The sequence below is a fragment of the Mytilus galloprovincialis genome, chromosome 5 (assembly GCF_965363235.1).
Source record: "Mytilus galloprovincialis chromosome 5, xbMytGall1.hap1.1, whole genome shotgun sequence".
In the NCBI taxonomy this organism is placed as follows: domain Eukaryota; kingdom Metazoa; phylum Mollusca; class Bivalvia; order Mytilida; family Mytilidae; genus Mytilus; species Mytilus galloprovincialis.
The window spans coordinates 12,326,641-12,342,541 of record NC_134842.1 but is presented as its reverse complement, the minus strand read 5'-3'; the positions used below and the strand labels follow the sequence as shown (position 1 = coordinate 12,342,541).

The window sequence follows — 15,901 nt, the reverse complement described above, 5'->3', positions numbered from 1 at the left end:
CCCTTGGCAGATTGAGCCAACATTTGTGATATCAATGTTGCGCCATCTATCGGAAGATTAAAGTCTCGCCCATTCCGAATACATTATTATTGACCAATGGTAGCACTTGAACTCTTCAATTTGGAGGTAAAAACACGGTAGCGTCTAGATTCTACCCACTTGGTAAAGCCGGAAACGAAAATATACGTCAGCATTCATGCATTTGTGCATGAAACATACACAGGAACTTCTATTAGTTTATTGAAAACGTTCAAGTTGTCACTAAATATAGTCGTATGTTTAGTGAGGTAAAGACTTGTTGCACAATAAACACGTGGCAATTGTGTACAAACACTTTCTACATTTACACGTGATCGTGTTATAGGCGCTTTTTGATTGGATGCAGCGAGTTTCTACTGCAACCAATAAAAATCCTTACCTTGTGTCTCCTAAATATTACCTCAATCCGCCAAGGGTGAAGAGAGCGGGAGTGGATCGTAACCCTTGGCTAGCGAAGATGAAGAATATCAAGTCTTCACAAAATTTGGTATACATATTATTTGACTTGAAAGTCACCATTTACAATTTGTCAATAAACAAATTGATTGTGATTATAAATAGGATTTAATCAGTTCTGTCATGTGTTTTGATCTAATAAAAAATCCTAACAAAAAACATAATGATCAGTCAAGAAATACTCGACACACATGGTTTGGCTTTCTCAAAATATGTTTTGACACATTCCCCCATTTGCCTTCTTAATCTTATTTCATAAATGAAATATGTCTGCAATTAAGCTGCAGTCTTTTAAGAGTATGATAATGGTATGTTACAATTCCCAACAAAGTTCAATAACTCCTGATATTTTTCTAAATTATCTCCCATTTGTACATGTCTCTCTTCAGACACATGTACTGGTATGTGTTCATTATAACTTTCACTGATTGGTCTATTCTGCAATGTTAAATTGGATGAAATTCTTTCTGATTCCATAAAATGCATTCTTTCCCCACCATAGTCATTATAACTTTTCTCAGTTGTAATTGTTTTTTCACTTATTGGTCTCGTCTGTACAGATAGATCTGATGAACTCTTTTCTGAATCTATGAAACTCCGCCTAGCACTCATGTATTCATTATAACCTTTTCCTGTCTTTATCATTTTTTCACGTAGTTTATGAGTTGAAATTATCTCTAATTTATGAATGTTTTTCATATGGCTGTTCAGATTTCCTTTCAACTTGCAGCTGTATTCACAAATATGACATGAAAATGGACGAGCCTCCTGTAAAAATATAAATTTTATATAAAAGAAGTATAACTTAACAATTGAAGCAGTCAAATTTAAAGTCATGAAAATACTGACTGAAGAAGTAATTTGGTATCCTGGTCTACAGGTGAAAGTCTCATTTACACAAACCCATAATCTCTTTGTAGTTACATGCAAATATATATTATTATATCATCAAGTTTACACATTTGATATTTACTGACTCTCTGAAATATGTCTGACCATCTGAAACATCCAGTCTACTGTTGGGAAGATAAACATTCCCACACACTGGAACAAATATGAGGTAAACAAAAATGCACTATCCTATACTTTAAAGCCAAATGAATTTGTAAGTTTAAATTTTGTTTTGGTCACCACAACCATTTTGGTTAAACCTTAATAATTGTATAGATGCTAATATTTTGTTTTGGTAATAATCACATTAACTATAGCTACTGTTAAGAACTGCAAAAGTTCTTTATGAAAATTTGTGTGACTTTGTGTAGCAGAGCACGCCCTATATATAGTAAACATTTGGGGAAAAAGATTTCTTACATGTTTGAGTCTGACTGATTTTTTGTTCATCAAAAGAAATTGTGGCATTTGTCTGACCAATGTTCCACAGTTTTCTGAGGAATTTCATGAAGTCTGTATATCATGTTACAATGCAAATATGAATATTAGGTAAAATACTTACAGAATGTGTGCACTGTTCATATGTTATAAGTGTTCTTCTAGACCTTGTTGCGTAACTACACTTGTCACATCTAAATACTTACAGAATGTGTACACTGTTCATGTGTTCTGTTGACCTTGTCGTGTAACTACAATTGTCACATCTAAATACTTACAGAATATGTACACTGTTTATGTGTTCTAAGTGTTCTTCTATACCTTGTTGTGTAACTATACTTGTCACATCTAAATACTTACAGAATGTGTACACTGTTCATGTGTTCTAAATGTTCCTTAGACCTTGTTGTGTAACTACACTTGTCACATCTAAATACTTCAGTGTTCTAGGATTTTTATGTATTTGTCAAAAGTTCACTTTCCCACAAGTGTAATGAACTTTCCCTTAATCTTATACTATTTCAAAAAAAAAAATTCATAATTTTGTTATTCCTTTTATTACATGTGTGTTCATGTTGTTCAATTTAAAATTATGAGCTCTGTTATTTCCTTTAAATTAATTAGTTTGTCTATTAAACAAGCTTGTGATAATTCAATGTCATGTTCATCTAGAAATACAAAACATTTGATGGAATATATTTATATTAGTTTGAGACATTTTTATTTATGACATAACATCAGTAATTCAAATGTATTGACACAAAAAAGTGATAACATTATAAGCAGAAAATCAACAATTTGAAATGGGGATTTAAAAAGTTTTGCATTCTGGTTATTATTATTTTTGCATCTAGATCAGATAGATGCTTTAAATTAAGGATTTCCCTTGCTTAGAAAGCAAGCGTATTCATGACTGTGATCAGAAAACGTGCACACGTTTTTCTCCCCATGACTTTGAAACCCCTGCATGATTTACACCGACAAAAACAATCTTGCTTTGAGACTTTGATCTGGGAACAGTATGTCCATATTTCCTCCTGCTTTTAATGAAATAAAATTCAATTGTTTCATTGACCGTTTGATCAGCATGAATAGGAAGTTTCTGTTATTTAATTTAACTTGCCCAACAAAGATTTAAATTTTCACTTTCCCTTGTCCTAAATCAACTTGCCACAGGTGATGGGAAATGGGAATCCTAGAACACTGTACTTACAGAATGTGTACACTGTTCATGTGTTCTAAGTGTTCTTCTAGACCTTGTTGCGTAACTACACTTGTCACATCTAAATACTTACAGAATGTGTACACTGTTCATGTGTTCTAAGTGTTCTTCTAGACCTTGTTGTGTAACTACACTTGTCACATCTAAATACTTACAGAATGTGTACACCAGGGCTTCCAAAAAATATTTGAGCCAGCCGGACATTTCATATCTGATCCCGATTTTAATCCCTTAAGACTTAGTCACAAAAGGCAATAGTATGGTAATCAGACGGCCATTCCAATGATTGACATTACATTAAAAAAAAACGATCTTAAACTTTACTTTGATATGATATGAATTTGATGTTAGGATGTTACTGTTAAATTGGCAGTGCATCATTCAAAGTGTGCACATCAGCGTGCTCATATCTGCCGTAGACTTTTTATTTGTGCAAAATGACATTGTCAAAAATTAAGGCCTGTCAAAAACTTTACTTTCGTTTTCAACCGGAAGTTGACTTGACAATGGTAAAACATGGACCATAAACGGATTCGTAAAATCTGTGTACTTTTAAACAGCATGACTGAGAGAAGAAGCTCTTTCCACGTTATTTCTTCAACAAAATATTTGAATTGAACGTTAGATACAGGTCTCATTGATAATTTTAGCATTTTTAAAGAAATGTAGGATGCATTATTAAATTTCCCACCTGTGCACATGCGCACACGTGTTCTAGTTCATACGACGTAGTTCTGACGATTTTTTTATTTAAAACCTTTTTAAATTTTTCATCAAATCATATTAATTAACTAATTTTTAATAATTTTAATCTTTTGGTCTAAATCAATTAGATAAAAACCTCTGAAATGTAAAAAAATAATTGTGAATAAACCAATCAATTTATACATGTCCGGTACTGAACATAGTTCACCTGTCACCTGAACAGGTAGATTTCAGCTGTCCAACTATTAATTAGCCTTGATTAAAATTAGAAAGTATTGAAGTAGGTGTTGTTTTGATAGTAATTAATCATCATGTCACATTTATGACCGGAAATGTGTTGATGTTAAAGGCAAAAGGTTGGGTCAAAAAGATCGTGAATTATGTAAAAATGACCGAAAAAGCCTTGAAAACTAAAAAGTATATGACCGTTTCATGCTTTGCCCAGCCGGACTTTTACCGGACATTATACAAATGACCGGAATATATGACCGTTTTGGAAGCCCTGGTGTACACTGTCCATGTGTTCTAAGTGTTCTGTTGACCTTGTTGTGTAACTACACTTGTCACATCTAGATACTTACAGAATGTGTACACTGTTCATGTGTTCTAAGTGTTCTTCTAGACCTTGTTTTGTTACTACACTTGTCACATCTAAATACTTACAGAATGTGTACACTGTTCATGTGTTCTAAGTGTTCTTCTAGACCTTGTTGTGTAACTACACTTGTCACATCGAAATACTTCATCTAAAATGTAAATTGAAATATCAATACATTAGTACATCTATTTTTATTATGGCAAAGTTTGTATTGCCATTTCCTAGAAATTGTTGTACTTTGAAAATTTGTAAAACACTTAAAGGTAGAAATCAGTGGGTTTTGTTTTTTTAGTACATTTCTACCTCCTAATGGTCTATCTCCAGTTTATTTTAAGAGAAATACAGGGCGATGTTTTGTTTTTTGTTTGTTTGACATCAAAACAGGAAGTAATGAAATGCTTCGTGTTGAAAAAATATTTCTAATTATCTTGATATTTTAATCAATTTTCTTCCTTTCCTGTTTTATTTTCATGTACTTGGCATTTGCATTTATATTTCAACAAAATGTGGTTCCAATTTTTTTTTGGATTTTAGAAAAATTTATATTTAAAAATTTGTTTGTGTGGTTTTGACACAGTTTGCACACAAGCCTTTAGATCGCTTAAAATTTTTTGAACATCTAAATCTTTTGGTTTGTTTGTGCCGACAAAATCCAACACAATTGGTATCTAACAAATATAAACAAGTAAAACTGCAAGCTACTGCTCACTGATGATACCCCCGCCAAAATATTCCAGTAAACAGGAAGTTGTTGAGTGATTGTAGTTCTTGAGAAAAATGTGACGAAAATTTTCAACTTTGCTATAAATATATATATCATGTGTAAAATGATACAAGTGTTCAGTAAACAATTCAGTTGTTGAGCGATAAATCTGAAAATGCATTATATGGTATAACTGACTTATATAAACCCTGCAACCAAATTTCATAAATCCCTGTCAATTAGTTCCTGAGAAAATATTCATGGGACAGACTGACTGATGGATGGACTGACAGACAGACAGAGGTAAAACAGTATACCCCCATTTTTTTTTTAAAGCAGGGGTATAATAACAATGAATCCACAGTATGATAGTACTTACTGCTGTGAGAGGCTATTCTATGACTGTATAATGACTTGTTGGTTTTAAATTTCTTTGGACAATCACTGCACTTGAAGTTCAGATCCTCTACAAATAAACATAGAATAAATAAAATATGTATAGCAAAATATCTTCTTATTTTATAATGTAATTAAGCTTACTTGTTCACTTCTATAACAGCTAATTATAAAATATCAGTCTACATATGTAATTCAGTACTGCCTATCTGACAGAAACTATCTATAATCTAAACATATTTAATTAAGAAATAATTCATGGGGGCTTGAATATATCGTTATTTTACCACGGGTTGGCCCTTTATGACAAATATTTTACCCTGAGCGATAGCGAGGGGTAAAATATCGGCATAAAGGGACAACCCGTGGTAAAATTTAGATATATTCAAGCCCCCATGAATTATTTCGATTCTGATAAGACAAATATAGCAATTGTTTTGGTTCAAAGCGCACTAGATGGAGGCAAATATTTGCCGTTCCCATAAATTAACCCACTTTAAGATTGGCGGTAAAGAACGGAGCAAACAGATTTAGTGATATGCTCAAACTATTTACAATAATATATTTAGATAGATTTGGATGAATTTTAATGATAATTTACTTATATATCTTCTATGTATATAAAAAAGGGCTTATACCACATTTTAGTATTGTTTGTTTACGTTTCATTCTGGTGATGATTTTCGGTATCAGAAGCGTGTATTTTCCCGAAAAATGCTTAAACTATTACGTTATCATTCTATGACGTCGTGTACTCCATCCATAAACAATCATATGACGTGGGAGTACAATCAGAACAGCCCAACCAATATATTCATATTTTACCACTGGTGTGTACTCAAAGCGTTTGAAGGACGTCATGTTAGAATAATTTAGAATATATATATTATATCATGAGGTTCTCATGTTGAAATAAAAGAACAATTACAGTAATTCAAAAAACATTTCTAGGTTCTATACTTCTTTGTTAACGTATGCCATGCCAATTGTAAAAATGATAAATCATAATGGTGACCAGCACATCGGCAGGAGTGGTAAAAATGTAGATTTTATGGGTATTCAACATTCTAGTAGGAAATATTACACAGGAAAACCTAGGTTGTACTGACCAAATGAAAACTAATGCTTGCTATGCAGTTTGCTCATTGTTGAAGGATATATGGTGACCTATAGTCGCCAAAAGGATTAAAAATGCTTACTTTAATCTATAGTTTACCTGAATGATTTTCTTGTTTATGATTTTTTAAATAACTAGGATAGAAACAGTAGAAATCACACAAATCACACTGGTATCTGAAAAATAAACAACAAATAACAACAAATCAGGCATACCATAAAGTTTTGATAAATTGGGTAATAAAATGAATGGTATATTTTTAAGGTATTTAAGGCATTGTTTATATTGCTACCTAGAATTTAAATTGTCAGATAATAAAATAGCATGACATTTCATTTGATGTTTATAATATGTTATGTAAAGCTGTAATGTATATCTTATAATAACACAGACAGACCCCTTAAGTCACAACTGATTTTTTTAAGCATGAATTGAGGTTTCATTACTTGAGACATTTGGCAATTTTATGTTGTTTTTTTCTGTGTTCATTTGTTTAGGAAAACTACATAGTTTTCTCGTTTGAATTGTTTTACATTTATCATTTCAGGGCATTTTCTGACTGACTATGCAGTATGGGCTTTACTCATTATTGAAGGCTTTATGGTGACCTTTAGTTTCTGTGTCATTTTAGTCTCTTGTGGAGAGTTGTCTCATTGGCAATTATACCACATTCTTTTTTTATATTTCCTATTTCTGTAAGATAAGATCAAATCTATGAACTATGATGTTTCAGTACACTTAGCTTACTTTTTCATGTTGGAAGGGATAGCTTCTCCATGTACATTATGTAGATGAATGGACAATGTCATCTGAACTTTGGACTTAAATGGACATTTATGACAAAGTTTATAACTTTTATGTTCAGCATTCAGATGTTTCTGTGGAGATAAAAAAGATAATTAGTCATTGAATATTTATTCTAAATCTTTCTATTATTCAAATATTAACATGAATTAACAGTAATAGCTTTATTTTTACTATCTTTTCGTTCAATGCCAATCCTATGCATTTATCAAATTAAGTCATATTTAGTAGTGCAAAAGTGAAACTCATAAACATAAAAGTTCCTGAAAAATGTTTTCACACACTTTTTATTTTATAAAACTAATACAAAATTTAATGTATTTAATTTTTGGAAAACTGATTGGTGTGCATCATTGTGAATCTTAAAACTTTTCCTATAGGAACCCTTTCCATAGTTGTCATAGAAAGATCTGTATAAGGAAATATCAAATAACCATTTTCAGATTTTTACCTTCGGGTATGCTTTTGAGAAGAAGAGTGTGTTTTATGAATATTTTTCAGATTTTTTTTTCATATCTAAAATTTGATTTAAATAAAAATAGATCTAGAGAAGTCAAAAGGAAAATATATTTTAGTACTCGCTATCCCTAATGAGATTATGTTTCCATTTGACCCCTTATTACTTACTGTAAGTTCATGGTCCCATCCAAACACTTTACCACATTCTTTACACTTAAATTTCATTTCTTCTTCTTTATGGTGAGATGAGTGAGCTCTCAAGCCTCCTTCTGATGTGAACTCCATTCCACAAACATGACATACTAATTTGTCAGTCTTATAGCGATGACATTTTTTATGGTTGTATAAATTTATATTTAAACATTTGTGTGAGCATCCCTGTAAATAAGAACAGTCTAAATTATTACAATGGTAATTAATTAATTAATGTAAAAACATGTTCTATGACAAACGTTAAATATGTATAGGCTATAGCTTATAGTACATCATGTGCATAAAGTGTTTATGTACCATGATAATACTGTACATGTGGCTTTATCATTTAACAGGTGAAAAAATATGGTTCGAAACTAAAGATAATATTTAAATTGTTGCAAAATGTTTTGGATAACTATATATAAATATCATCTTCGCTAGAACTTGAATGTTTGTAATCAACTACAAGATGTTCCTGTGTATGTTTCATGCACAAATGCATGAATGTTGACATATATTTTTCGTTTCTGGCTACCAAGTGTGTAGAATCTAGACGCTACTGTATTTTACCTCCAAATTGAAGAGTTCAAGTGCTACCATTGGTCAAGAATAATGTATTTGGAATGAATGGGCTTGACTTTAATCTTCCGATAGATGGCGCAACATTGATATCACAATATATGTTAGCTCAATCTGCCAAGATTGAAGAGATCTTGAGTGGATCGTCACCCTTGGCTAGCGAAGATGTATATATAATTGCATGTAATTTGCAAGAACATATGTATTTCCTGTTCAAAGTCTACTTTTATCTTGTGCTGTTGGCTTAGTGACTAAGCTTAGTTAAGCTAACAATTGAAATTTTATGTATGTGCAATTTTATGTTTGGAGCCATAGAGAATAAGATGTTAATTAATAATACAAACTCATATACAACTTTCTACAAGAACAAAATCTACTGTTTACATGAAGAGGGACATCTGATGTTCAGTACAGGATGACTGCAGGACATTAAAATAAGAAGTGTTGATGCATACAGATAAGAAAAAATAAATAAATCATTACATTTTACCTCAACATCACATACAACCAATGGATATTTCTTTGGGAAAATGACCACTTTGTGTTGTCCATACATATGTGAGGCATAAAGGTGGGGCTGTATCCCAATCCACTCGCACAGTTCACATGGGTAAGGCTTATGAACTTCTCTAAGATGATCTCCACGTTTTGCATATGATGGGAAAATTAGATTACACTGAACACATTTCCATTCCTTTTTTGTACTGGTCATGTCAGAGTCCAGAGTAAAATCTTCATCCTTTTCTTCATTATTATCATCGTCTGATGTGTCCCTTTCTTTCTTTTTCAAAAGTTTACGATTTATTCTTTCAGTTTTTTTGGCTTTATTTACAGGTTTTTGTTTCTTTAAGCCTTTTGTTTGCTTTAACCTTTTATTTGAGGAAACTGTTTCTTCACTTTTGATATTAGATTTATAAGAGCGTTTTGTTCCTTTTCTCCTAACATTCTTTTGACTTCTTAACAAAGAAGATGCTCTGCTAGAATCTTTTGTTTTCCCCTGCTTAGCAGAAACTTCTGTGGGTAATTTTTCATACACTACAGTATCCACATATTCTTTTTTTGTCCTCTTTCTTATTTTCACAAAGGAAGTAGTGTTACTATCAATGTCAAGTTTGTTCGTGTTGTCAGAACTTGGGACAATAACAGATTCAGGGATGTCAGATTCTTTTTGACTTGTAACATGTACATCCTCACTAATGGCAAGCTTCAAATTGTCATTATCAGAAAGTTCTTCCTCACAAGGTTTAGTATCAATGCTATTTTCATCATCAGAAATATCATTACTGTTTAGGTTTTCACGATCACTATAATTTTCAGATTTACATGTAATTGGTGTGTTGGTAATTTTAAGATATAAATGTTCTCCTTCGTTTACTATTTCTTTACCCAATACATCACCTGAGTCTGAATGCATTGGAGACCTTTTAAAGCATTGGGTATCAGCATCATCATCATCATCCTCATCATCAGCGCCAACATCACTGTCACCATCAGCACCATTATCACTTTCACCATCAATGCCTTTATCACTGTCACCATCATCACCGTTCTCATCCTCATCATTGTCAATGAACCGAGATGATTCAACCTGTCTATTGTCAAATTGTAGATATGATTCTACAGGTTTGGGTAATGTTTTATGATGCTGTTTTAAAGTCTCACATATTTGATTTAGATCTAGATCTTCAGACACCTTAATAAGATCAGAAATATTCTTTTCTTCTATAATAATTTCACCTGTGTATAAACATATGACCACTGCTTCAACTACTTGAATACTGTATTTTGTACAGTCAATTTGATGACTTTTTGTTTTGTTGAAACCATGAGGGTTTGAATGTGATTCACTGTTAGCTTCCAAGATGATACTGTGAAGATTTGCAATGCCATCACATGCTTGTAGTGTAACATCACAGTTAACTCCCCTTTGCTGTAATTGATGCAGTGAATGAAATACTTGATCTTTATATCCAGGTACAGAAACACTGATTACTTCATCCATTCTTTTTCAATTATAACCTGCAAAATTCAATCATAGCTAATCATACATACTGGTTTATCTTGAATACTTTATTCAATTAATGCAGCTTTCAACTAACCAACATGAATATCACAAAATTAATGGAGCAGAATTTGACCAGGTGACCTCTGCCGGGGCGGTGTTTATTGTTTATTTATTGTTCTTGTTTGAATTTGTGTTGCTCAAATCAATCAATCTTTAAAAGCTTTCCATGTTGTAGTAATTTTTTTTTTTTATTTGTTTGTTTGTTTGTTTGTTTGTTTGTTGCATTGGATTGTTGGTGTTAAACCCAATTTTCTGTAACCATGGCTATATCACAGAGGTTAATTTTTATTGCCTGAGTACAAAATGTAACAAGAGATGCCATCAACTATAAATAAAAATGTAAAAAGTGTGGGAGTAGTTTCCAAGCTAGCTCATAATTGAAGCATACAGCTCCCCACTGCCATTTCTCTTCAACTCTTTGTGCTTATGGATCCTGCCACATGATTTTTTTTATAACCTAATTGATTTTAATGGTATAAACATGTATTCTTGGTTTTCTGAGAAAAAAAACCCAAATACTTTCCAATGCAACAAACCATGTCTTAATTAAAAGAGGTAAGTGTCCTTTAGGCTTTGATTTGTTCTTTTTATATTCCATCTATTGCATAAATTAAATCTTGGTTTATACCATTAATAATTTTTAAGACATGGTACATTTTGTAGATATGGAAAATTGTCATGGCCAAAGATGATGTTTAAAAAAATTCTTACAAAGAACTGTACACTACATAACATGCTTAATCATGTTAATATAATTATAACAGGGTTTAATCAGTTTTCTATGGACCTTGCATTTGTTACTTTAAAAAAAAATCAATAAATACCAGTGAATCCAAAATAATTAACTTTCTGTTGTTTGTCTTTCTTGTATGTACAGTGATCCTATCCCATTTTGGATGGGGGCAGTCATCTTATTGATATAACAAATGAGTGCTGCCTGTATCAATTGACAATGGAGGGTAATTATACCTGAAATAGAGATCATAAAATATACCTTGTCAATTTGTGTAGAAGGAGATGTGATATGATTGCCGATGATAGTATAGATAACACTATCCTCCAGAGTTTAAATGGCGAGAACATACATTGTAAGTTATACATGTAGTATATCTGGCCATGGTATACAACAATAAAAAAACTTATGCTCATTTTATTTATTGTGAAGTCAGCAAGATAAGGCCCTGACATTTATTATTTTCTTTTCTTAAATTCTCATATGAAAGCCACTGTCACGCCCATATAATTATATAATTGTCTGTATAATTGTTTATATTTTGTATTTGATGATGCACCAAGGGTCATAACCATTTAATGTAAATAAATCTTATTCTGTATTTACTAGAACTGTATATATGTATAGTACAAAAATGTATGTAAATAGATTGATGATTTATACATAACTCACATTTTTTCAGTTCTGACATTTCATTTCATATTTCAAGGGAAAATAGATTTATATCATTTATCTATTTCTTGTTTATTAATAAGTATCCGCAGAAACAATAATCATACATTAACAGTAACATAATAAATGTGGCTAGAGCCAGAATAGTTACTCTGTCAGGAGAGTAGCATTACCAAAGAGTTACATTTGTGTAGGTTAATATCAACGCCTCCCACACGTATATGTGTGTATGTACAGTGTATGACCAACTGATGAATACAGCGCTCATTTACATGTATACCACATACAAGAGGGTTATTGTCATGCATCAACTGTTCATTTTTGTGTTATCTTAGCTTTAAATGAGCCTTAATCTTTTATTGTCATTTGTCAAATGGCATTTTATAGCTACCATTAGCGTCAAATGGAGTAAAATGTCGAAGTAAAAACTTTCAGCACTGTCATACTGTAGCAATCAGTCTTAAGCAATGTTCAATCAACACCATACAAATTATGCCAATGCAAGCAAATTTGGATTTTATAAATTAATATTTCTTAACGATCATGATCAACACCTTTTGACAAAAAAAGCTGTGTTCACATCATCATGATCATCAAATTTTTTCTGTGTTTAGACAAAACTGTACAGTTTGAAAAGTTTTGAATAACGGAGATACTATTTTGGACTTTTAGGGGGAAAAGTGGGGAGGCATGCCTGTCAACCTGTGACGATGGAAATGCAGGTCATGACCTGCATTGAGAATGAAATATCAGGTCATAACGCGTACTAACTTTTTCGAGCTGAATTTCAGTATTATGGGGACATTTTTCTTATAATTTAAATCAAAGTTTCCAAAACATGTTCACTTGGTTAAGTAATTTTAAATTTTATTGATTATTTTTTCATTGCACTTTTAAAAGCTTTTGATGAATTTGGGACCTTATATTATTGATATTAATATTGTACATCTGATGTCTCAGCCTTAACAACATGAACAATCAACTATAAGTTACATACTTCACATAAAAGTATTTACTGTTTTGTATCCAGCTAGTGACTTTTCACTGCACACTTAGTGAAATTAGATAGAGTACAATGTATAAGTAAAATAAAGTTAAACAGTTAAAGGAAGTATAGATGAAAAAAATATTTTTTTAACTTTTTTTTTATAATTGTATAAAGGTACATGTATGAAAATAATGAAAAGTTATATTTCAATATGTATTTGAATTCTATTTGTTGTAGATTTAATATTTTTTACCTCAAAAAAACGTAAATATAAGGAACAATTTTGAAAGGTGACTTAAAAAGGGAAGTAACTTTAGTTGAAAAATAATTGTAAAAAAACAGAGGAACTATTTAGGACCTAAAGCTAAGGTAATTGGTGTTAATCAACAGTGTGTTTGACGCCAAAGGTGTCAATTGAAGCCATGCACTTAATGGGCCACTTAATTTGACAGTTAACACAGCTCAGCTGAACTTCCTGTTCATAAAAGAATTACGAATTTGCCGGTATTTCAAAGGAAAATCACTTAATAAATCAATCTCAAGGCTTAGAAATCCAGATGAAAACGGGTAATTTTCGGAATTCCTGGGTCATTGAATGACCCTACGGGTGTCCTGGGTGATCCCTCAGAATTGTGAAAATCTCTGGTCACACCCGCAGAATACGGGTCAGTTGACAGGTATGGGGGAAGGGGGGCTAAAATGAAAAATTTGAACAGCATTTCAATTTTTATCCTGCAATCATATTTTTCAATCTGTACTGTCCTGCCTGTTTTTTTTTCTTTTTTCCTGACTCTCTTTTACATTAATTCTAATCCTGTCTTTTTTTTTTTACTCAAAACCCCTGTCAATGCCCAAATGATGCCTGTCCGGACTTGTTTTTACAAATTTCATCCTACCCCTCCCCCTCCCTTTTCAATCAAAATGATACAATACAATCATAATTTACCTGAGAGGGACCATGGCAAAGATTTCACAAGACGTTGACTACATGGACTAAGTCTTTGCCTTATTTTTCAACATGTGCAACAGGGATTGAATTTCTTAAGCTATATCCACAAAAGTTTGGGTTTTTTTTAAAGGAAAACGAATTGTATATCAAGGTACTACCAGGCTTTAAAACTCTTCAAGTTACACAGTTTTGTCTTTCCTCAGAGAAATTTCAGTAACAGTGACCCTTTGGCTTTGTCAAAGTGTATTGATGAACCATAAATCGCAAGAAAATACTTGCTACCGGATTGAGCCTACACACACTTACATGTGAATGAGTATTGCTGCATATGAGGTGATATTTTTTTGATTGCATTTCACTGCATATATGCTAAATCGTGGTAATTATTTATTTTGGGTTAGGAAAAATTAAAACCGGAAACAAGAAACCCAGGAAAATCACAGCCCAATAACGGAAAATACATGGTTTTAATACGGACATATTCTAGGAATGATTGTTAATTCAGCAAAAAGGAATCAACAACACACCAACATGAAGGAAATAATTTGAAAGATACAAAATCTGTCCTGTTAAAAATTAAAATTGAAATGAAAATTACAAAGAGAAACTATGATATCAATTTATTCAAAGGAAATCAATCATTTTAAAGATTCGACTGATTTTGTAAGAATAATTTGTTATTTAATTTTCTAGGAGGGGGTAGACTTTCCTTTAATACTATCATGACTATGTAAATGAATGGAAAGGGTGAGCCAATGGTAAAGGTAATTATAGTTTTCGAGATAAAACATTATATGATAAAGGTTGTTGATAAAATCAAAAGTTCACTGTATTATAAAAACCAATCATGCACACTCTAATATTTTTCACATAAATTATTCAATTAAAACCATAGTCGGAAATACCTAAAAATTTTGTCAAATCTATGTTTTTTCTGTTCTCCAAATATGTGAAAAGTCACTGCCTAGAAAGTGATGTCTTAGCTGCTTATTCCTACCAAAAATTATTGTTGTTCCCTCCAGCTTCAGCCCCTTTTGAATTTCATTTGTAAAAAAAACTCTAGATTTGATACTGACTTGACATGTAAATGGAACAAATCTTGGAAATATATTCAAGTATCGTAAACAATATCTATCAACAGAGGGAAAGTCAAACTCAAGTCAAAAAGTATTGGCAATGCCCCGGAAAGCAACCAAAAGTAGTGTTTCGTTCGGTCGCTTATTTGAACTTGTCCCATAAAATGTGAGTCATAACAATAAAGCAATGATAAGATGGGAACTGATAGTCCACATTCATGACATTGAAATACCAACTACTTAGCGTTATACTTACCACCAAACGAACATCAATATTATGAACCATAATTGTTTTAACCATTGTTTTGCATGTTACACGATTGTTTTCTTGTAAAAGAAGGATGAGAGATACCTGAGGGACGTTCAAACTCATAAATCAAAAATAAACTGACAACGCCATGGCTAACAAAGATAAATACTAAGAGACAAAAAATAGTACACAAACACACAACATACAAAATTAACGACTATAAGCAACACGAACCCCACCAAAAACAGCGATGTGTGGTGCTCCGAAAGGATAGCAGATTCTGCTACACATGTGGCACCCGTCGTGTTGCTCATGTTAGTACAATGTCAAACCCGTTAATAAGTATAATTCGGTACGTCACATTCGTGCAAAGGGAACGGGATTCTAGTTACGACACAAGGAAAATATCGGCTATCATCTGTGAAACGGATATTCCATAACAGTCAATCAACTCGTGATGGCGTCCGTAAAATTTACGACGAGATGATTTCAACTTCACCATTTGGAACTCTTGGTTTAATAGCTTCATTCAAGGAAATCAGGATAGTGTTATCAATAATAAAGAA

The 15,901-nt window shown here is 32.1% G+C and overlaps 1 protein-coding gene across 2 annotated transcripts; it reads right to left on the bottom strand.

Moving 5' to 3' along the window:
• Positions 1-505: 505 nt before the first annotated feature.
• On the bottom strand, positions 506-14,429 carry LOC143075168 (uncharacterized). Of its 2 annotated transcripts, none has more exons than XM_076250500.1 (8): positions 14,316-14,429; positions 9,093-10,621; positions 7,997-8,206; positions 7,313-7,443; positions 6,665-6,741; positions 5,432-5,518; positions 4,415-4,497; positions 506-1,263 (listed from the first exon to the last, which is right to left on the bottom strand). In XM_076250500.1, the coding sequence occupies exons 2-8, from the start codon at positions 10,602-10,604 to the stop codon at positions 787-789; spliced, it is 2,577 nt and encodes an 858-aa protein (XP_076106615.1). In that variant the 5' UTR covers positions 10,605-10,621; positions 14,316-14,429; the 3' UTR covers positions 506-786. The 2 variants fall into 2 exon arrangements, with proteins under 2 accessions (XP_076106615.1, XP_076106613.1); XM_076250498.1 differs by lacking the exon at positions 14,316-14,429 and adding an exon at positions 11,492-11,633.
• Between the last annotated feature and the right edge of the window lie 1,472 nt (positions 14,430-15,901).

Excerpts from the sequence above, each read along its gene's own strand:
- LOC143075168 (XM_076250500.1), bottom strand. The coding sequence starts at position 10,604 with ATGGATGAAGTAATCAGTGTTTCTGTACCTGGATATAAAGATCAAGTA. Across the intron at positions 7,444-7,996 it reads GATGGGACCATGAACTTACA|AAACATCTGAATGCTGAACA; the intron begins GTAAGTAATAAG and ends TTATCTCCACAG. Across the intron at positions 1,264-4,414 it reads ATGAACAGTGTACACATTCT|GAGGCTCGTCCATTTTCATG; the intron begins GTAAGTATTTAG and ends ATATTTTTACAG.